The 23,415-nt window shown below is 37.4% G+C and overlaps 1 protein-coding gene across 1 annotated transcript in view; it reads right to left on the reverse strand.

Annotated features, from left to right (window-relative positions):
• Positions 1–23,415, reverse strand: part of LOC121326373 (alpha-N-acetylgalactosaminide alpha-2,6-sialyltransferase 3-like) — a 62,368-nt gene that overhangs the window by 23,609 nt on the left and 15,344 nt on the right. The window contains exons 2-3 of the mRNA XM_041269628.1: positions 13,275–13,466; positions 4,566–4,975 (exon numbers count right to left, since the gene is read on the reverse strand). Of these exons, the coding sequence (XP_041125562.1) occupies positions 4,566–4,975; positions 13,275–13,466 (602 nt within the window). The remainder of the gene's footprint in view (positions 1–4,565; positions 4,976–13,274; positions 13,467–23,415) is intronic.

The raw sequence follows: 23,415 nt of genomic DNA on the forward strand, positions 1-23,415 counted from the left end.
TACTTGAAAATCAACCTTTAAGTTCTGCTTATGAGACTTCTGCAAAGTATTCAAACAAAAAAATCCTCTCCTAAATAAAGCTATCTTGAAGGACTTTCTCATCTACAGGTTAGGCGTGACCAAAATGGTTTTAACTAAAACTGTCAGATTGTTTTTCTGAAAAATCTTTTCTATTAGTTATAACTTGCGTAACCTAAAATTCTGACATTAATGCATCTAAATGATTTTAGTAGTTAAGTGAACCACATCCGAAGAGCGTCACTCAAACAGCTATGCAGTCAAGTTTAACGGCATTTATTACACTTTAAAGGGTGTAAAAAACGAAATTCATGTGAGTGTGTGTCTGTGTCATTGAGACGGGGTGTTGGATCACACCATAACCCTAAAAAGACTAAGGGCTGTGTTTCATTGTTTTAGCAGTTTTCTAAATGATCATGTTCTGCATAGAATGTGTGTGCTGAATATTATTTCACGGTGCAAGCCTTTCAACCAATTACCTTGCAGCAATTTGTCTCTTACCTGAGGACAAGCACTCAAAGCCATACTGTTATTTCAAAACAACGGCACATACAAACATGGCAGGAAACCTAGGAGAAGTGCGTACCCACTTATAAAACCAATGAGAAACTGCAGCACATACATATAATTTTCTTTAAAAGAGAGATGGAGCAAATGCTTCTTACACTAAACCGAATACAAGTAATTCATCTTTTTACCTTAACATCAGAATAACTGGCTGATGTTACCCCAGTACAAAGCACCCTATAATAAGCTACAAGCTGTACAATACAAGTTATGTACAGTGGGTACACCCCTACAGAAATATAAATGGTTTTGTTTTTCGAATAGAGACATTTGGACTGCGTGGGTGTACAGGCTAAACGTCATGGCGACACTTCGACCTACATGGCATAGCAGAGGCGGGCCATTACATTAGTCTCTCTTTACCGTAACATCCTTTCAACTCTCCTGCAACATTGCTTTGCCATTGCGCCCCTAACTGAATTACCAGCCTTATCATTGTCATTAGCCGAAATTCAGTTTCTTTTGAATTTCTGAAATCAGTTTAATCTACTGCCAGCAGAAACTGGTGAAAAACAACCCTGGGTTTATTTGATATATTAGATGGTAACATGGATACATAAATGTAAAATGATCGTTTTGATCAATATTTGCTTCCAGGCTCCTTATACTGTAATTCACTCTGGAGATGACAAACAGTTTGCATGCGACTTTCACTAGATTTACTACAACTTAGCTAAAGAAGGACTCGTATAAATATTGGGGATAGGACATATTAGCCTTCAGCTCCACTGACGTAAGGAATATTTTCTATTATATTTATACCGAGCAACTGTTATGCATTTATTACCACATTTTTTTAAACACAGTTTTGTATATTAATCTCCTTTAGGGATACAGTGATTTAAATGTTCTCTTGTGCAAACTGACTTTCTGAAGTGCAGTAGCGAGTGGAATACTGTTTCTTTTCTTCTTAAATTAAACTCAAAGATATCCAAGGTTTTAAAATTGGATTGGGTAGCTCGCTGTTCTCCCTTCTGATAGGGGCTCTGTCCTTAAAGGTTCTCCTTTCCACTGCACACAGCTGCTCTTGAAAGGCATTTTCATCTCAAGGCTTGTTCTGAGTCAATTAAGCTCTGTCCTCTGCTTATTTCCCGGGTGATGACTATCCATATTGCAACACCACAGTTATCAGGACTACCTGGCACTTGATTCTGCCTTTTAAGCCAAAGGACAGTATGAAAAAGGGTGATGGTACAGAATTGGGGAAATAGGACATGGGTACAGTAGGTGGGAGCTGACCTCATTATCATTATATCGTACCCCAAGCACTGAGATATATTGGGAAAGAGATTTTGAACTAGCTTTAAGTGCAGCCTCAGTACATCCTTACATGTTGCATTAGTATTTGTCCCTGAAACTTTAATGAGCATAATATGTATAGATCTTAGATCTACAATTCTTGAGTATAGTCATAATACACGTGTATGCAAGTACATGATTTATGGTGTGATATTTACATAGAAATGTTATATGCAAGATTGTAGTAAAACTTGTGCCATGCTTACCACCAGAAAGGCATCCTGGTTAGCATAGATATCCCTTTAGATTGTTGGTATCTGTACAGTTGTGTCTGAAGTCTAAGGCTGGAATTAGTCATTTAGCAATCTGGTTCAGAAAAAGATACACATAATGAGTTGCGTGAAGCATAAGGCCTCAGGAACAGACGAACAGCGAGTAATAAGACATTCAAAAAGAAAAAAAAAATAATAATCTCCTTAACCACACAATAACAATTTAATACAACTAATTATGAGACAGGCCAAGTTTTGTCAATCACATTTCTAATTGCACTCCATGCGCATCAGGTAGACAATGCCAGCACACGCTTGATCTTTAATGCATCCAATTCTGTACTGTACTAATTAGAAAGCTGCCAAAATGAATACACTACCTTGATAATTCATAATGACTCTGTGTACTACAGTGTGTCGCTTGGAACTCTTTCACTCATTAGTTTAAAGTTATTGATGCAATTATCTTTGTACTGCAATGAAACCCTAAGCCAAGCATCTCTACAGCTAATAAAAAAATAGTTACAAGAGTGCGTGATCGTGCCAGTTTGCATCTATTAACTGCAGCATCAGCTATACAGTGTGTGGGTGTCAGTTCACCAGTGGTCTCATATGAACGCATGACTTTATACGGGTGTATTCAATCAAAAACTACTTGCATTGTTTTACAATTTGTGCATCCTTTCCGTGTGTAATTTACAGGTTACATATTATAATACTGAACCAATTTGATAATCAGTTCACACGGCGCTTTACCAGGCCATGTTATTGTCCAGTAAGTACATGTTTATGTCAGTACAGTCGTTAATTACTCTACTGCTTAATATAGTACCCAAGGCATAGCCCGCCTACCTGAAATATGACATTGAAATTCATGTTCTTGTCACACAAAGTGGTTTTATTAGTTTGCCCTAGCAATTTGATTTAAAGCTTCAGAATTACTGCCAACTGTTCGTTCCTGACAACCCACTTCATTTTGGTCCATAAAAAGTAGATTTATGTGTGGCCTTTAAACATGAGTATGGTCATTAGTTTTTGGAGTGGGTGGCTGATCGTCTCTTTTTTCGTTTTTTTTTAATAACTTGTACTGTTTGGAACAGCTGTCTTCTCTGGTTGCATTTCACTGACAAGGCATGCCATGAAGAACAACCACATGTCTCAGTGTTATTTTGTAAATCAAAATGTCATCACTACCCAAATAATGTACTGCAATGAGATAAATGAATTTGAAAAAAGTGGATTAAGTCTGCCCCTTGATACTCACTTGCTTTCATTCTCTGTTTTGCACAGAGCAGCTCAGAAAACATGTATGTCTGAGGCAATGCTTGTGAGACCACTATTAAACCAGATAGAATTACAGCAACCAAGCATTTTATGCAGGGTTGTTGTTATGCATGTTGTTTCAGTTTACATTGCCTATATGCTAGATACTTCAAAATGCCATTAAGAATAGACTCAAAGCTTGAACTTCCAGGTGCGAATAAATATTTACTATAGCAAGCAAATGAGGAGAGGAAGTGCAGACTCAGTAAAATTGAAGCTCACATTGTATATACATTGTATATATTAAAATGTTTTAATTATGAATACTGTGTTCTTTAATGCACAGACAGGAGTCTACTGAATTTGTACTTAAACTCCCTGCAGCAATTACTTGTTTTCATGCTACCTGATTACCCCCAGCTGCTGCTAGGAATATTGAAATGCTATATTACAGCAAGGCTTCCGATGTGCGCACGGACATGTATTCGTGAGAATTAGGTATGGCAGTTGAGAACTTTCTTTAACCTAATTTGGTACCCGATACAGCATTTTAAAATACAACAATACTTTTTCTTTCAAAGCTGCAGATTTGAGTCCTGTGTAGCTAATGGCAGTGCGAGGTATTGTGTGATTCATATTTGTTAGCTATGAATCACTTTAAAATAGGATTTTAAGAAGTGTGTTTTATAGGAGCGCTAGCCAAGGTTTTTCATACTGCGAAATATTGTACAGAGTAAAGTAGCTCCTTAGATCAGCAGTGTTTTTATTATTAACCAGCCTAAACCAGAATGTAAAGCCTAACTTTGTGAAAATCTAAAAAGATTCCCCAGTATGTTGATTATCCCAACAGTAATTCAAATTCTGCAATATGGATATTTAAATAATGCAATAAATATTTTAACCCCAGTGGGAGATGTTACCAAGCTTCAATGAGCATAAGCGTTCTTATGGGAGAGTGTGAAGCCCCAGTGCTATGATATGATGTCCAACTTAAAGAAAGTATTTAAAATTTCAAAACACTGCTTCCACTCAAGGGTCAGGACTGAAAAGAGGGTTGGTCTTCAGGATAAGGAAGACGAGACAAGAATGAGATGCCTAAAAATACACGGTGGGGGCGGGGGTGGTGATAGATTGAGTGCAACAGTCACCTTCATCCTCCTAAGAGAATTATATGTACATATAGTCATAATAATTTGTACAGCTCACCTGTCTTTTCCAGTTTCTTCTCTGAACACCTTGTCACAGTAGTTCATGCGCTCTTCGGTTGTCACAAAGATCTTGGCTTGAGGGTAGTTTTCTATGACTTGTCTCAGCATGTTGTACACAATCCCCTTGCCGTCCTGTCTCATGTTACGCAAGGGCCCCCAGATGATGTAGATGGTGTTGTTGGCTTGTCCAAAGAAGTACTGATGCTTCTGCAGCAGCAGAGGAACGCTGGTGTGGGACACCACTCTGACCGTCGTCTTCCTACCCACGTCTTTCTCAAAGCCCTTTGTGGGAGCGTTGTTCATTCTCAACACACAAGACGACTGGTCGATGGCTGACCCTGCTTCCCTGCCAAGCAGCTGGCCTGAGCTGGAAACGATACTGCATAGATCGCAGTACAGCTTAAGAGGCTGAAAGACAGGGGCAGTGAAAATTAACAACCATGAATGTTTTTGCATAGAGTAAAGGAGAGTGGGTAATTGATTCTGCCTTGGGATTTAAACTAACCAGTATTGAAGAACAAGAGTAAAGTGAAAATCTTTAAAGAACAATTGTTATGGGGTCAATTGTATCAAGCACTGTGTTCTAGATTGATACTGAGTGGTGAAGGTTCTCAATCACTAATGATGCCCATCACTGGGGAAGCAAGCAGTTGGTTAACTGATACATTTGTAAAGAAATAGGATGTAAGAACCAGGCTGGGAATAAATGCTCTCGTAACGTTCATTTCTTAACACAACAAAAACAAAAATTATAATCCTACCAAAACACACCTAGCAAACGGTATTGTGCTGCATGGATGATTAATAGCACATTTACAAGCTTTTAACAAACAATAATGTAGATACAGCAAATGACAAAATAGTTACATGAATAAGGTATATTTATCAAGAATTTCAAGTTTTAGGTGATAGATTAAAATAGCCCCTCTCAAGTCCAGTCATGCAGTCTTTAATGAACGGTTGGTATTTATACCAGCTCCTATAAATCACCTGAAGCAAACATTTTTCAAGCCCTAACACATCACAGCCGCAGTATTGAAATCCTTTAATCATGGGTTTATGAGACATTCACTCCATTTTTCTGACTTTTACCGAAAATAACTTTCAGGCTCACAGCCTGTTGCTGAAAATGAAGACTAAACATTTGAGCATTCTGTGGAAGTTATTCAAGTCCTATGAGGCAACTTTCCTATTCAATCCATGAAACAGAATTATTTACTTTCAGAAAGCTTTATTGGTATACATTGATTTCACAGTGTATTATTTTTGTTCTGGCTATTATGTTTTTATGTTTCCAGCAGCGTCAGAGTTCTGGTAATTAATATGCAACAAAAACATAAACTTCTTGTCATTTTATATACTTAAATACCACCAAACAAACCAAGCATAATGGCTACAATCAAATCCACCTGCAGTTCATATTTTGAATAGAAGCCACACATTGCAGTGAAGGATTTTTTTTTTACTTAGCAGAGCTTAACAGTTGGCAATTATTAAAGGTTCAGTATAAATCTATTGACTGCAGCAAAGTCTAAATGAATTCAAAACAATAACAAAGCATTCATGAGCTCTCCGTTGAGAAGACTCCCTTTAATATGTTCAGTGTGTCATTTATTCCTCAATCCAGTTGCATTTTAAAGAAGGAACATGTTTAATAAAGCCCAGAGGGACCTGGCTTTGTATTCCTTAGTCTAGAAAATATACACCAGCTACAGACCATGACAAGCTAATAACATTACTGATTGACTTGAGCTATCGATTCATTTACTCCAATACACAAAGAAAAAAAAAAAGCACAATTTCTCCAGTGGTGTTTAGGTTTTGTTTTTTGTTGCGTGGATATTAAAGAAGGCTCAAGAGATAAAGAATACATTTTTGTACAAATTGATAAACGTGCTTAGATTTTTTATTCAGTTTGCAAACAGTGGGCTTATCTCACGAAAGGTTCGATATAGGTAATGTGCATTTCACACAAGAACAGCAGCAGCAGCACCTAGTTAATTACCTTGCCCACTGATAGACAGTCTGTAACTGAGCCTCTGGCTACAGCTGACATTTTATTTTACTGCTTGCAGCTGCTTTCAATAATGCTGTAAAAAAAAAGGACTGGTAAGGGCCAAACAGATACATATACACTGTGTATATATATATATATATATATATATATATATATATATATATATATATATATATATATATATATATATACACACACACACACACACACACACACACATACATATATATATATATATATATATATATATATATATATATATATATATATATATATATATATATATATATAAGTATATATTGAAGCATAGTACTGTTTCCGTGGCACGTACAGACATGATTAAAGAATTTTAAAATCCAATGGTTAACCATGCAAAAGTAAGTCATAGTGTAACTTTTTAAGGAGCTGAAAACAAGCAAAAAGGTCTAATTAAGCAAATTCTTAGTTCACTTAATGGTCTAGTTAAGTAACTGAGAGCTCAGTTGGTGGTCCAACCCAGGGAAGTTTGGGTCCCAAGGACCAGGGTTGGGAACCACTGCTCTGGTGCATGTCAGCAACTGTTTTGTACACTACAGTAAATAAGAGAAAGAGCTTGACAGAACTTAACAAGCCCAGTGCTGTGAAGATTAATAATACAACTACAACAGCATCAAGAACTATAGATTGCTCCAGAGCTAGGTCTGCCACTTAGGCAGTCACAGCCACGGCTGAGCTTATCATAAACCCATATGTGAGGATTCTGTACAGCACAGAGATCTGAATTGGCATTTGGTAGAGATAGTGCTGTTTAATGGCCAGTCTTACTTGAGTCTGATTCTGTTTCAGCTTGAAAAAAGGAAAGCATCTGTCTGCAGACTCAACCAAAGTAAACAGCAGAATGGTTTCTAGCCAACATAGATTACCAAAAATTGAGAGCTGTGTCCTTATCTGTGGGAAGCTGGGATATTTCTTTCATTGCTCTGTGTATTAATTTTCTATGAATAAATAAGCTAATCTTTCAGCCCTTCAGAAAGTCTTATATCTATATATATATATATATATATAATATATATATATATATATATATATATATATATATATATATATATATATATATATATATATACCACATGTGTGCAGTAGAAAGTCTACACCCCCTTTCAAAATTTTTAAAATAGTTTTTTTTTTCATTTATCTACACATCCTACCCCACAACCTCCAAGTGAAAAAAATATTCTAGAAATTTGTGGAAAATTAATTAAAAATAAAAACTGAAATAGCAGTTGTAATAGTAATCCTAAATTAGCTCAGGTGTAGCACCAATCGCCTTCAAAATCACACACCAAGTTAAGTGGCCTCCACCTGTGTTAAATTGTAGTGATTCACATGATTTCAGGTTAAATTCTGCAGTTCCTGAAGGTTCCCTCTGCCGAGTAGTGCATTTCAAACCAAAGACTCTCAAAAACCACTTTCAAAAGAACTCCGGAACAAAGTTGTTGAAAGGCACAGATCAGGGGATGGGTATAAAAAAATATCAAAGGCCTTGAATATCCCTTGGAGCATGGTCAAGACAATTTAATAAGAAGTGGAAGGTGTGTGGCACCACCAAGACCCTGCCTAGATCAGACCGTCCCTCCAAACTGGATGACCGAGCAAGAAGGAGACTGATCAGAGAGGCTACCAAGAGGCCAATGGCAACTTTGCAAGAGCTACAGGCTTTTATGGCCAAGACTGGTCAAAGTGTGCATGTGACAACAATATCCCAAGCGCTCCACAAATCTGACCTGTATGGTAGGATGGCAAGAAGGAAGCCATTACTCAAGAAAGCTCACCTTGAATCCTGTTTGATGTAAGTAAAAAAAAAAAAAAACATTCTGTAGTCAAATGGCAAAAAGCTGAAACTGGGACGGATGTTCACCTTTTAGCATGACAACGACCCAAAGCAGACAGTCAAAGCTACACTGGAGTGACTTGAAGATTGCTGACCATCAATGCTCCCCAAGGAACTTGCACAGCTTAAACAGTTTTGTAAAGAAGAATGGTCAAATATTGTCAAATCTAGATGTGTAAAGTTGATAGAGCCCTATCCCAACAGACTCCTAGCTGTAATTACTGCCAAAGGTGCAGGGGGGTGGAGGCTTATCCAATTATGATCTTTCAGTTTTGTATTTTTAATATAGAATTTTTTTCTCAATAAAAACTTTTTCCCCTCAACAGCGTGGAGCACGGTGTGTAGATAAGTGGAAAAGAATCATCATTGAAAAATGTATGAAACTACAAAGGGACAGGGACACTACAAAATGTGAAAAAAGTTCAAGGGGGTGTAGACTTTCTATAGGCACTGCATGTATGATCCTAACATAGTGCCTGTGTTTTATTGATGTTATTGCGATAATCCATTTATTCAATTAAATTGGGATACTGCCTAGTTAAAACCTTCAGGGTTCCTTCTTATAGATTCACAGCCAATATTTTTATGTTACAAGCCCCAGCATAACAATGAAATTCAAGTAGAATATATGATATTTCAGTGTTATTCTAGATATTCCATTTGATGTCACGTGAATTTAATGAAAACAAAAATGAAAAATAAAAATTACTACCTGCATATCCCGTATTTTGTTTATGGAACAAGCATTAGTAGTCTCTAGACCATTGGTAGTTACCCAGTTATAACAATGTATTTACTTGGCTAGTCATACCTTGAAATCTGAATGCTGTGGATTATTGTTATCATTACTAATAAATTACGACTACTTTTACTACTTAGTTGAATATACCAAAAATGAGATGTTTTAAAATGAATACATCATTACATAAATAAATGCATGTTACAAACAAATCATACAGTTCAACAGCAGCTTAGCATGAAATCACAAGCAGCGCTTTTAACCTAGTTTAGATTAGCGTCTCTACAGATTCAAGGGAAAGTGATTTATTATCCAAGCACATTTCTGGAGCTGTTTTGTCCCTCTGCAGCGCATCTGGGTATAGGAAATCAAAACCAAGGATTCAACATCCAAGACCCTGTTAGCAACCATCTACAACAACTAGAATTCCTTAAGAAATCTCTACATAACTTGATGTCACTTTACAGAGATTGTGTTTCATTGTTGTCGCTTGGTGGACAAACGACTATGCTAAATGCTTGGAGACGTATGGGGCTAAAGGCTGAGACTATCCCAGTAAAACCTATTACTCAGACCTGCTTTTTTAATTATGTTGAAAATATATTAATGCTTATCTAAAATATAACCTTGTTTTTTGATGTTTTTTTCTTTCTGTTGCTTTTAAGAAACGCAGTTTTGAAGTCACATTATTTTTGTGAGTATTCATACTGGCTGACTGTGGGAACGCAAACTGTGCCACCATATACTGTAAATCTTATGTATGCATACAGGTCTTTTTACTCATTAATTATATCGAGTCACTAATTAGGGAAAAGTTACAGTGAGTTACAGTCACAGTTCAATAGCATTGAATGAGTCCCTATCAGAGAAATCCCCAAAGATATACTAATGCCTTCAATCTGACAATCCATAGGGATAAGCTTAGGACAAGATCTCTGTGCATTTCTTCCGGCATTTCTCCCCGGTATAACCCAATCTTATTTCAAGATTATCTTTTGTTTTCTCTAGCAGTTCCCAGAAATTTTTGAAACCTGAATTCCGTAAGATTAACTTGCAAAATGCACTGCGTAGCACAGCTCATAACTTACCTTCAATTGAATAGCACCAGAGCTTCAGTACGTCCCCAGACGATGGTTTATTCAGATTAATGCAGAAATCAGTGAAGCAAAAGCACCAGCAAATATAGAAATGGGTCCCGAGAGGCATTCCCACAGCTATGAACCATTTCAAACCTGAATCATGGAAAGCATACTGTATATAAAACATAGTACTGGTACAAACCAGTGTATGGTCCATTCCTCACCAAGACAGCCAATAGGTCTTTCCTTCTATATAGGTGCACCTTGTATTTCAACCTAACCACTCCATAGCAGTCTTTGTATGAGCTCTTAATTCATATTATCTGGTTTCAAAGAACATTAGCTAGGGTAGTCTAAGATGATAGCTAATCAGGGTCTGTAAAACCAGTACAATATATGTCAGTTAAGGCATGTGGAAACCACAATGGGCATGACGGACGATACACATTGCCAGCCTGTTGAAATATTTGATGGCGGCTGCGGTTTAATGGAGGTGGTGTTGAAGAAAATATAAAGACTGTCGAAATATGAGCCCTATTCACAGACTTGCTAACTCATGAGTCATTTTAATACCACAACATTTTAATAAAGCATTTATAACTTGTGTATAAATGGGGATATATGTGCTTTTATTTTTTTTTATTTTGTCAGCCACCACTTACAGCATGCAGCTACATTCAAAGCAACAACACACAAGGTATTGCATTAATCAAATAAATAAATAACTAAAACAGTGGACTAATAGCAGATCAACTAATGTCGGAAACTGGCTTTTCAGAATCTTCAAGATCCCTCAAGAACCTGAATACAGTCCCTTAGGTTGTGAAAGTAAACATTATCAAATGAGTATCATTCGCCCTGGGTGGAAATTATTGCCTATCCACGCTATAATTCAATCTTCCTCCATCAGCAGCTGTTAATATACCTCTGGTATAGCTTTTTGCACTTATCAAAGTTGTGGCTCAATCTCACTAGCTCAGTTTGCTTTCCATTCCTCTTGCTCTATAACATAACAACATCCACCATGATGATTTCTCTGGACAAGGTCACTTTCAGTTAAAACAGGATTTCAAGCCAATGATGCATTTTTGTCTCCCTTGACTTGCCCTCACTGCTGTTTAATATTCAGCAGCACTCAGAAATACAGGGAGGACTCATTTAAACCTCCATAACAAATGAATACATTTGGGAGGGAAAAAATTATAATGCAAGAAATGTGCTAAACAGTGTTAAAGGTCAGGATGCTGTTCCTGGATTATTTACCTTGCATACTGAACATAAGAGGCAGTACCTGTGCCCATTATGGATACAGTCGACTGAAGACCTAGTTGTTAGACAGAGTCTGCCTTTAGAAGTAATGGAGTCTTGTTTAGTCTACAAAACAACCTTAAATGTTTGCATGTTTAAAAAACATGTAATTGAAGAGGCAAAGTGACAGCGGTGGAATTAAGGGTGACATGCAGGGCAGAGAGGTGACAATGGACGAACAAGAGCACTGACAAGCAGGACCCCCAGGGAACAGGGTAATGAGGGAGGACAAATATTAAGATGAAGATGTAAGCCATTGGAGAATTCAGGGGTCAACGTGGGCTGTATCAACAACAGCCTGACAGAGATGAAAGGAAGTGCAACCACATATACTGAATTAACGGGGGGGGGGGGGGGGGTCCATATGTGTTGACACACTGCACAGGCAGATTTTATTTAACACAAGTGCCGCCCCTAGGGTACCAGCAATGGTAGCCCTAGTGTCAGAAGTAATACAGAAAACAAACCACAACAAAGCAAAAAATAAAATTTTGCCACGAGTGCTAGTCTCACTAAAAGAGACGTCCCGCTCCAGGAACCTACCATGCTACCCACAATCCCCTCTATAGTGTTTGGGATCAACATCCCCTAAACTAACCTACTACTGTTGCTTCCGAAGTCAGGCCCCCAGCAACTCTGGGTTCCAACAGTTGAAGGGTTCCGTAGTAGTGATCATCAGAGCGGTCGCTCTCCTCCTCAATGTAAACAAAGCCACCCTCTGTGTAGCATGGTAGTGCAGTCTCCTCATGCTGTGGTGCAGATGCTTTTTTAGCTGTGCTCCACCCCCCTGGGCACGTCCACCAGCCAATCCAGACCTCCCGAGCTCGGTTGGTTGCCTAGCAATGCATCTCCTGTTCTGCGTCCCAACTGTACACATTTGTACAAGAACCAGCAACAAGATTCTCCCTGTCACAGCTGTACAAGAAGATAGAAACCTCCCCAGGCAAGGCACTATCAGAGGAATAAATTTACTGTGCCTACATATTCCAGCAAGTGCTGTCGAACCAATGCTGGTTATTGCTGGGATGTCTAACAGGGACTGGGTCACCTATCTGATACAGCATGATGTAGTCTGCTAGACAGGACTGGAGAAAAATAGGTATTGCACAAATTCCCTGGTGTGCCCCGTTGACACAAAATGAATGATTGTGGTTAAAGTGTCCCCACCGAAAACCTACGTGGGAATACCACGGTTTAAAATAAATATTACGGCCGCCTTTGGTCTGAGTAATCTTTTTGTCTTTTTAAATTATTGCAAATTTACCTTTTTTTTTCCATAACATGGGGCTCTTAACATGTATGACATGTCTCATAAATGATTTATTTTCAGCCTTTTTATTCCAGTTGAAAAATGATTCCAGAAGGTTTTGTTTAATGTGTTATGTGAAAAATATAATAATGGGCATGTTCACCAAAGTTTGCCATCTGAACGCTCTTTTGTGATATCTGTGCTGTGAATAAAATGTCTAATCAATCTCTGCTCTGAATTGATTGGCTTAGCATCACACACGCTTACTTCAGTAACTCTCCGTACAGACTTAGGTGCTGGCTCCTAATCACCAGTCAACACTATGGTGTTAATAAACTGCTATCTAATTGAATCGATGAAGAAGGAAACATGCAGGTTTTAGTAATGTCCAGTAAGCATGCAATTGCAGGTTACTGTTCACAGGAGTTGAGCTTTAGCGACTTACCTCCTGCTTTAGCACATTGACATATCCATTGTGAGATTTAAACCTGTGCTGTAAGCGGGAAAAGACCCATCGGTTGCTGAAGGACTGTCCGAAATAAGGTTGAAGTAAAACGTAGGGCTTCTCAGTGTAGTGGACAGCAGCAACAAACACAGACACGGCCACGATCAAACTCATGACGATGACAGATTTCCTCTGAAAGACAGGATACAACAGTGGAAACGGATCAGAACAGCTCAATAATGAAACACAAAGAGATTCAGAAAGGGCAAATGACAGTAATGACACTGAATGTGACCGCACTCAGATACGAGTGTTGGAAAAGGGATTCCTTAACCTTTCAGCACTGCCTTCAGACAAGTGAGGACCTGTATCAAAACAAAAATATCTCCTGTTTCTGGAAACAAATTTAAAGTTTACAGCAAAAATGTAGCACTTTAACCAGCATTACTAACCCAAAATTGAGATTTCAAATGTATTAATTGATTACTTTTCATTCCTACAATATTTGCATATAATAGTTTATAGAATATAGACCTTAAATGCTCAAACTGTCTATCATTTCAACTGAATTCGTAGGGTAATTAAAAAATCTAATAGTTGTTATTTATTATAACACATTCTGTATGGTTACAGCAAACTAACAGGGCATTCTAGATTTTATATTAGCAGTATAGTCAGACAGCATGTTCCTATGTACAGCTTACTGATTTTCCCTCTAACAGGTGAGCATGAGGATTAAGCTGCAGAGAGATACTGGTTATCAATTTGAACACTTTATTTTATAGGTAAATGTTTCTGTGACGGAACGAAGATCTGGTGGAACGTGCAAAATGAGTGCAGCTGTACCACCTTAATCATGTTGAAAATCCTAACGTAATTACTTTCACAGTAATGAAGATTCTTGATATGTATTGCTATTATCACAGTCTGAGAGATTTCAATGTCTCTGGATTCCTGTGAGAAGATAATTCTTGTCACAGCAGTTAGTAATATTATCATACTTTGTATCAACGATCTCTCTAGTGAAAAAGACAGATATGCTGTTACACTGCTATGGCCAAATGTCTTGAATCATCTAGAATTTTAGCATTGAGACATAAAAAAAAACTATATGAACATAATCTAACATGAAATAGTACAGTAGTTCATGTTAGATTTCAAAATGTCACATTTGTAGAAAACTACAAAGCGGTATGTAATTCAACATGTTAACGTAACATTATTAGTTAATTCTATAGGGTGATGCAAAATTCTGGGCCAAGTAGATGTACAGGCATATGCTCGTCTTGAACTACAGTACAGTATATTCCTCATCAGACATTAAAGATGTGAAGGGCAACTTTATAAGGATAGAAATCACTGCTAATGATGTGTCTTAATTAGATTAATTTTGAGCAGCCCCGGGGAGACATTAAATGACAATCCACCAGTTGAAACCATATCAGAAAACATATCACTGCTCGTCTTTCATACCAGTCTAATCATTGCAAATGCAGTGTAATTTAGAATTGCATGGATTATTAAACTGGGGAATAGCATAAACTGTGAACAGTTTAAGAAATAGAACAGTTACACTGCCACCTCAAGAGCAGTAGAAGCAAGCCCATTTCAAGCTGTAACCAGCTAGAAATATGTTTCCCCATATCCAAGACCTGGCTGTCACCTACAAACAAGCAGGAAACATATTAAAACACTGATGCACAATACACCCAATAGCCTGCTCCTAAATGCTTATAATTTAGATGACTGTCTTGAAACAGATGCTTTAACCCATCTCCAGAATCTCTTTTACTAAAAGCTCCAGCACGTTCCACTTTCATGGAGTGGATTTTTCTCTCTGTAATTTTCCTCTTCTTTGTGTCTGAAGCATGGTATCACACCGAGTCTCAAATATATTAGAGCACAGAAATGCCATCTCATCCTTTAAGATATTAATGCACAGATACGCCACCTCATCCTTTAAGTCAACACGACTCTGTGATCGCATTTCAAGGAACACAAGAATTATTAACTGTTCATAAATTGTGTTTTGTGCAGTAAATCAGCTGCAATACAGACTCTTCAATCGAAACTCCTTTTTAAATAAGTTTATATTGAAGCATCGCTGGCTCAGAAACAGATTTGGGACCATCTATGAATCATCTCAAATGACAAGATGCCCTTCAATTTTAGTGCATTTGTCTTAGATATGAACCATATGCCTGGTTGAAGAATAGGCTTCCACACACCCTTATTGTAGTATGTGCTAGCATACCAATTACATATCTATGTTACCTTGTGCTTGACACATGCTTGAAATTTAATAAGCGTACCTGTGTATAAATGACTGGTTTTTGTATTTAAAAAAACAACAAATGTTTTACCATTAATAAACTGCAGACATAAAAACAGAGCTCTCTGTGCTACATGCATTGCAGTGCTGGCAGTACTACACTAAACTCCATTTACAATAAGATTTCAGCAGGACAAAATGAGACTAGCCAGCTGCTGGAGGTTAGAGAGCTGTGACTCAATGCCAGCAGCCGCCACACAGTGTGAATGGGATGTTACCACCTGTAACAAGAAGACCAGTGACCAAGTGCTGCCATTGTCAGCATTTATATAACCAGCTGATCGCCACCATGGGATCCCAGTTTGCTTGCACTAGAGCCTCCAGTTGCGTTATAGGAGGCTATGTGATGTGTCAGTGTGCTAGCTGAAATAGGGAATAAGGGTATGATTTAACATACACATGTTTTGCCATGAATGTATTCTGTAATGCCCAGCTTAGGATGGGGTTAGGAAAGCACGTCTGTGTGAGGGTGAGTGTGTGTGTACTGTATGTGTTTGCGCCCACTCTTTATATGTTGACTGAGTTATGACACAATACAGTGACCTACTCTAACCCCTTGCCTTCATCTTTAAATGGGATATCTAAAGAATGTTCTACTTCATCAGTTTCCTCACCATAACACTCAACCACTCCATCAACCATGCCTCTGCACTGCCAACACTCTGACCCGAGACCACATTATCCAGTGGCCTCAACACTATTCACCTGTTTAAACTCTAAAGCAGCTACAAAAAGACTCATCAGATTCATTAATACAGTGATTTTATTCTTAGAAATGTTGCCTTTAACTTTGGACTCAAAGCAGGACCCAGGGTCTCTTCTGTATTGTAATAAGTCAAATACTCCAGGAGAAAATGTTGACATGGTGGAAGATGCCAGGTCTGATTTATAGGAGGGGTTTTTCTAAGCAGTGTCTCAGCCCTTTTGCTTCAATACATTTCTTGCCATTAACGTAACCCTACAAAGTGTTCTACTAAGCTACAACACAAAATTATTTAAACCAAATCAGCATCATAAACTTGTGGCAATGACTCATAAAAATTATTTTCATAAATCTCTTGAACAACAGAAGAAAGGAAATTGCATTTGCATTGCAAAAACATTACAATCACAGAGGCTTTCCGGCAAAACCATTTCTACCGTCATGGTCTGCTGCTCTAATTTAAATTAACCGGGATTCAGAAATATTTACCAAGTATCTTCTGTGCTCATCCTGCCTAGTTTCATATCCACATTTACTCCCGAGAGAAATGAGCTCTTCTTCCACAAGACACAAAGAACTGCAAAGTGATCATCTATGAAAGAGTGGATTACAGTCTTTGTTTAATATGCTCTCAGAGAAATTAGAACTGCATTCCCACAAGAGACACCCATCCACAATGTTAGCAGCCTTTCTGTCATTGAGACGCTTTCATAGTGGATGTGACTGAATATCATTGGGATGTTGTTGAGTAATGAGAGAATCTTTATATAAATTACAATTATTGCAAGCCAATCACAAAGAAGGACACTTCTGTGTTATTCTACAAAAAACCACAGGGAATAAACACCAAACAATCAATAAAATAAAAAGCAATGAATAATAGCTAGAATCTGCCTAGCATTCACAGAATGTTAAGCAGGAAGACATAGTTACTGACAGGATCGAAATATCCTAAAACAAAGATAATTGGATATAAACAGCCATATAAAAGTTTGCCACATTAAACTTGCAGTTCTACGATCCTTATTCACCATAATAACTCTTCACCTCTTAACATCTGGCATTGTGTATTTCTCATACCACCAGTATGTCACCATTCGTCAGAAAAATCACAGCAACTACTGTCAAACAAACTGCCATTATTGCACAAAACTGGGGTTCAGAGAGGAATATTGTGGAAAATAAAGGGCTGAGGTGTTTCTGCTTTGGAACAAATGCAAAAACAATCAAGAAAACAAAAACTGTGTGAACTGTAACTTTTCTATTTGTGTCTCCCACTGCTCAGCTTATTTCTTACAATCATTTTTTTTTTCACCTCCACTGTTTTTCCATTCTTTCAGAATATGTATGTTAAACATTAAACAGAAATCCGATTAAAGCAAAATTCCGGCTGAATAGCGCTGACGCCCTGTGGAGTAACCAGTAGGTGAAACGTGTGCACAAATTATAGAGCTGGAATGGCAATTTTCCAATTCATTCGTTGGAATTGCTTCTCACTGACAGACTATGAAGGATGTCCTACTTGGTGCTAAGATGGTTTAGAATTCTAATGTCAATACCATAAGAATGCAGTCATATTCTTTTATAATTCATTTAAAGAATATCAAAGACTTTTTGTAAAGTGGTTTCTGGTTTTGCAATAGAGCAATGTTCACCGCAATGTATTTTGATGAAACCAAGAAACAATGTAGATGCAGGAAGGAGAAGTTTAAGGGATACAAATTATATTTTCTTCTGATGCATAACTCTGTCCATTTAGTTTAGATTTTATGGCTGAAAATATGTATAAATAAATTAACATGCAAACCTAGGTAAAACAGAGATTCCAAAAGTTAGCTGTCCTAAACAGTGAGATTCACAACCCCAAAGAGTGAGGTTCAAGGCCAAAGAGTGAGACTTTCCAGGTGGTGTGTTTGATGATTGCTTAAGACAGGGATTCTCACCTTTGGTCCTTAGTGACGTCCAATAGTCCAAGTTTTTAATCCAACCAGTGCTTAATAGTTTGATTTAAAATGTACACTGCTTGCATATGAAACACTTCAATCAGCTAAATTAATTAATATTTAATACTCAGTAATACAGTAATATGGTACAGTTTGCAGGCACAAAACAAAATTTTATTTTTATTCATATTCTGTGGTAGAAAGGTATAATCCTTACGCAGCTGTATTTTCTTTATGATGCAGTAGCAATATTACGATCTTGGCAAACCCGAACATGCAACGCATTTGTTTTGTTGAGCACCTGGACAAATACGCCGCTTCAATTAAAATGTATTTTCTATTCACATCACAGAATTTATAAATGACAGTTTCGAAACTACCATGCAAATGAAACCACTGCACCAATGAGGCATGAAATAAATAAAAACATGCATTATTATACTTCTAATTAGTGTTCACTCATAGTTTATTCTGCGTAGTCCGACCTAGAGTTTATGCACATGTGCCATTTTTTGAAATGTGGCGTTCTGTAAGTTAGAGATTTACTTTTAAAGTTTGCCACCCGACATCACAGTTAGCGATAGCATCAAGTACAGTAAACACTGTCTCTCGCAGCTCTTGGTGCTGATGCGATCACTGATAGGTTGAAAACACATACGCCCGCCCTTGCACAGTATTGCTTAGTGCCAATTGGTTGAAATGCTAAATGCCAGCACCCGCACGGCAATACAACTCTCTGAACAGTTACTCCTCTCGCGGGCATGTAGTCTCCATGGTTACCACAGTACACAAGCTTGGAAAGTGACTTTCCAAGCTCTAAGCCCAGTGCCTGAGGCCCTGGACGTGTACTGTGTGTGTGTATATATATATATATATATATATATATATATATATATATATATATATATATATATATATATATATATATATACTGTACTGCACTGACAATGCATGAGATAAGCTTAGGAATGTGTGTGAGCATGCGATAGCATGCTAATGTGTGAGTCTCATGCCCAATGCTGGAGACTTGACAGGTCTGGTACAAGGAGTAATTAATAGTAGAAATATGCAGTACTGTATATGTTTTGAACATCCTTGAAATGCTTGGAGTCCAACTATTTAGGAAACAGGGCAGATGGGGTGCTATCTGTGACAAGTTAAAGTATCTAGAAGGAAGTAATTAACAAAAACCAATCATCTAGTCTGAGTCTGTCGAGTCTGTCTCACTGTACCTGTATGGATTCATGTTAATTACTTGGGAGTATAATCTTTGGAGGCTTAAAAAAAGGTTAATTTAACAACAGACAATTCCCAGGGCATTCTTGATAACGGGAGGTTGTTTTAATCATAAGAGGTTCACCTGAATAAACTATTTGAAATGAACAATTTAAATACTGTAATTATATAGCCCAACCAGTGCCTGAATTAAAACAGAGTAGCAGAAGGTGGAGGGATTCCATCAATGGAACAGGGGTGGAGTCAGTGTCTTCAATAGATGATAGGCCAGTTCAAAATAAGGTAACGTGAAGGGAAGCAGTAATAAGATAGCATTAAAATGGGCTCAGAAAGCTGCATGGCATTACCATTAACAACACGTCTATTGGCCAGTGGCAGACGGCTATGAAGTGTTGGCAGATTGGAAAATATTTCTATTGGAGTCTCCAGCTTCCAAAAAGTACATACTCTCAGCACTGGTGTATGTTTCAACCTGTGCTTTAAATTCAACGATTATTATTTCTCAGTCTTGAACTGCCCAGTTCGATGCCACGTCCTTACTGACCAGGTCGGAAGGTCAACAGGACACTTTTGTTCCAATGGATCTTCTCAAAACCTACAAGTGAATCTAAGCACCTGTCACTGCCTCAAATAAAAAGCTAACATTTATAGTGCTCAATGTATTTTAAATACATAAACCATTGCGGTAAAATAACACAAATGTGTTTTGGGTAGGGTACACATTACATTATGTGAAAATATAAATTGTGTACAGTAGGCCTTTACAGTACACAGTACAGTAGTAAAATCAAATTAATACCGGGCTCTAACCTGTAGGCTACAGGTAACACAAAATAAATCATGCTGCTGCATTGTACTCATTGATATACTTTATTATTATTTTTAACTTGGCCCACTTAGTAGCTTAGACAATTAAGACAAAATAGGTCATGGTGCCACATTAACATACTTACAGGAGGACAGTCAACTCTCGTTAATACAAATTTTAAGGGACTTGAAATAAATGTTGCATAATAGCAGTAGTTCGTATTATCATGAGCAGCCTATAAGCCAAATGTATACTGTCAGTTTTTATTTGTTAGTCAGTGGTGCAGTGCTAAATGGCGTACAATTACAAACCACCTGCACATTAACAGAACAGATGTATTTCCGATTCCTATACAGATGCTCAGAATGAGCTAGAGGGGTTAGCTGCACATGTGTGCAGTATATTGCTCCCAATAAACCAGAAATGTCATAGAAATTAGTTTTCAAGGCTTGTACGTATGTCCTGCTTTTAGGGAAAAATATGTATTTGGATGTTCGCCTCAGAAATGCATTGAGCACAACTGACAACGCACGAGAAAAATGGGACTGGGAAATGCCAGCAACAATTGAGGCTTTTTAAAGTTCTTAACAAATTGATGCAATTGTAAATGTCACAATTGCGGCAGCTTTACTACATCTCATCGTAATATTTGAGAACCCTCATTTTTGCGAATGTATGCAGGAACGCCCATAATTACAATTTCATCTAAGGCTAAACTGCAAAGAAAATCTGCTGCTGCAAAGTCACGAACAGCATTGCGCTTGTTCAGTACACTTCACCCTAGACTTCCGTCTCGTTTGCAACTGCTTTGCGACTATTGCAATAGCCGCAGCACTTTAGTACCTTTACCTGTGAGTGTTTAAACAGCACTTTCATTAGAATAATGCATATATAAGTGGCAGTGAGCAGACATTAGCTAGTTAGCGTTATATATGCAGAAACAAATAATAGGATATAATGTTCTGCTCAGTTTAAGTCATAAAAAGGTGATTACGTTTATTCTTACAATAATAAGAAAAGACATCCAAAGTTGGAATGACTTCAAATTATTTGAAATATACTTGTATTCTAAGACTCAGGGTGCAAGAGGCCATTTTTCATTTATTAGTTTGTAACTTACTGCTGGCAACTGGAATAATTTGATTGGAAGCCTCTTTTTTCGCCTCTTTGTTTCATTGTCCGTGTGTTGGTTTAGTCATTCTCTCTTTTGCATAATAGCATTAATGTACTTGGACAGTATATTTATGTCTTTGACCTTCTATAAAGGACTGTGCAGTTATGACATTGCCAGGTCCAAATTAAGACTGCCTAGCTATAAAGACGGAATAAACATTCATCTCTAGTTTTAAGGCCATTGCACATGGATTATGTTTCTTTATCAGAGCTTACTGCCTGCATATTAATTAAGCAAGCTTGTACATTTCTGATTGGGCTTCGTCGTAAGTATCGTACAAGAGTGATGCACTGACATGTATTTCTATGTGTTTGATTAAATTAAGGTTAGTAGTATAGCAGGATTAGTGAACAGTAACGGCAAATATCACAACTCTTGACTCTAAACAAAGTTAACCTTGACTTGAATTATAATATTCTCATGAATTTGTGCCTGGGAATGTCCACTCTAATTTCTGTACAAGGAACCCCGTCATAATCCTGTCAGTAGGGACAAAGGGAATAACAAAACAACAATAAACATTTAAAGACTATTTGTTTTCACGGTTCCTTTGTAAAGGCAACTTAACTGATGATTGTTAATACTGTTTTGAGTTGTACGGTATCATGCTAATTTGTCTAAGATAAAGAAGTAAAAGAAACATCAGGCAGTTGAAAACAAATCTACAATAGCTACATAAAGGCACATTCAAGTTCATCAACATATTCAAAATGTGTATAACGCAGAAACCCGTTTTACTGAGCCATTTATTGTATTCTGCTTTGGACCGAGGGCAGCATGAGATGCTTTGAATACATTCGTGGCTATGTCATCCATCATAAACACAATGGATCATCCCAAGGTAATTGGTTTCCTCATTGTGTAGGTTCATGTAGCTGGGGGCTTGGAGATTTGTGGTGTTACAACAGGAGACAGAAACACTGATAACAAGGTGTATTCATACAAATAAAGGTTGCTGTCCCTCAAAATGCATTCTGCATTCCCAACTAGGCTACTCAAGGGATTTACAAAAAGAATACATTAGATAACATCATTGTATATTTCATGCCTACACCAAGCTGTTCCTTCACTTGAAAGTGATCTTTCTCCACATGTGTTTTTCAGAAGGTTTCCGAATCTACCCCTAAATAAAATATATATATTTTTAAATTTACACTGGCAAGAAGTCAAGAACTAACTCAAAACTCCAGCAGCATGGTAAGAGTTAAAAATGAAAACAATGAAAAAAAAAATCAAGTTGTATTGTTGCATCTGCTAAAATAATTTCAACACCCTGCATTCCCATGAAGCTTTGATAACAAGTTAGAATTTTAACAATATACATCCAAGTGGATGATTGCTGTTGATGTGGTGTGGTAATGTCATTCGTCAACACAGATCCATTATCTCTCAAAGCACTAATCAGTATAATTGCATGAGAAAAACGCACGATGAATGGCAAGCTGTGTTATGAAGGCCTGACAGAAAATGGCAGTACTGTATAAGAATAAACACAGTATCAAGCTAATGCCTCCTTTGTCTGTTGTGGTTAACAAGGTCAGTGTTAAACACAATTTATTTAGCGACGCCTGCAACAAAACAAAAAACATCTCTTAACCTCCAGGCCATTCCACACCACATTGTCTAGAATAACATTTAACAGAACCGACTCAATTTCTCAGAGGTTTGTAAAGATGGCTACCATGTCGTTTTGTTTTTAATTAATTTATACAGGCTTACACGATCTTGCAAATTATTTTTATAACAACATTTACAGCACTGCACAATACTAATAACACAGCTTGAGTCTTTCACTTGTAATTTAAATTCCAGAAATTGTTGCAAGATCAGTCCCTGTAAATAATATGGTATTATGAAAAGTCCTAATCAAGTATACTGGGCAGTGGTGCAGAGGAGCTGAGGCATCTGCCATTTTAAAATACTGTCTTCTAATCTTCTTTTCAAA

The sequence above is a fragment of the Polyodon spathula genome, chromosome 14 (assembly GCF_017654505.1).
Source record: "Polyodon spathula isolate WHYD16114869_AA chromosome 14, ASM1765450v1, whole genome shotgun sequence".
In the NCBI taxonomy this organism is placed as follows: domain Eukaryota; kingdom Metazoa; phylum Chordata; class Actinopteri; order Acipenseriformes; family Polyodontidae; genus Polyodon; species Polyodon spathula.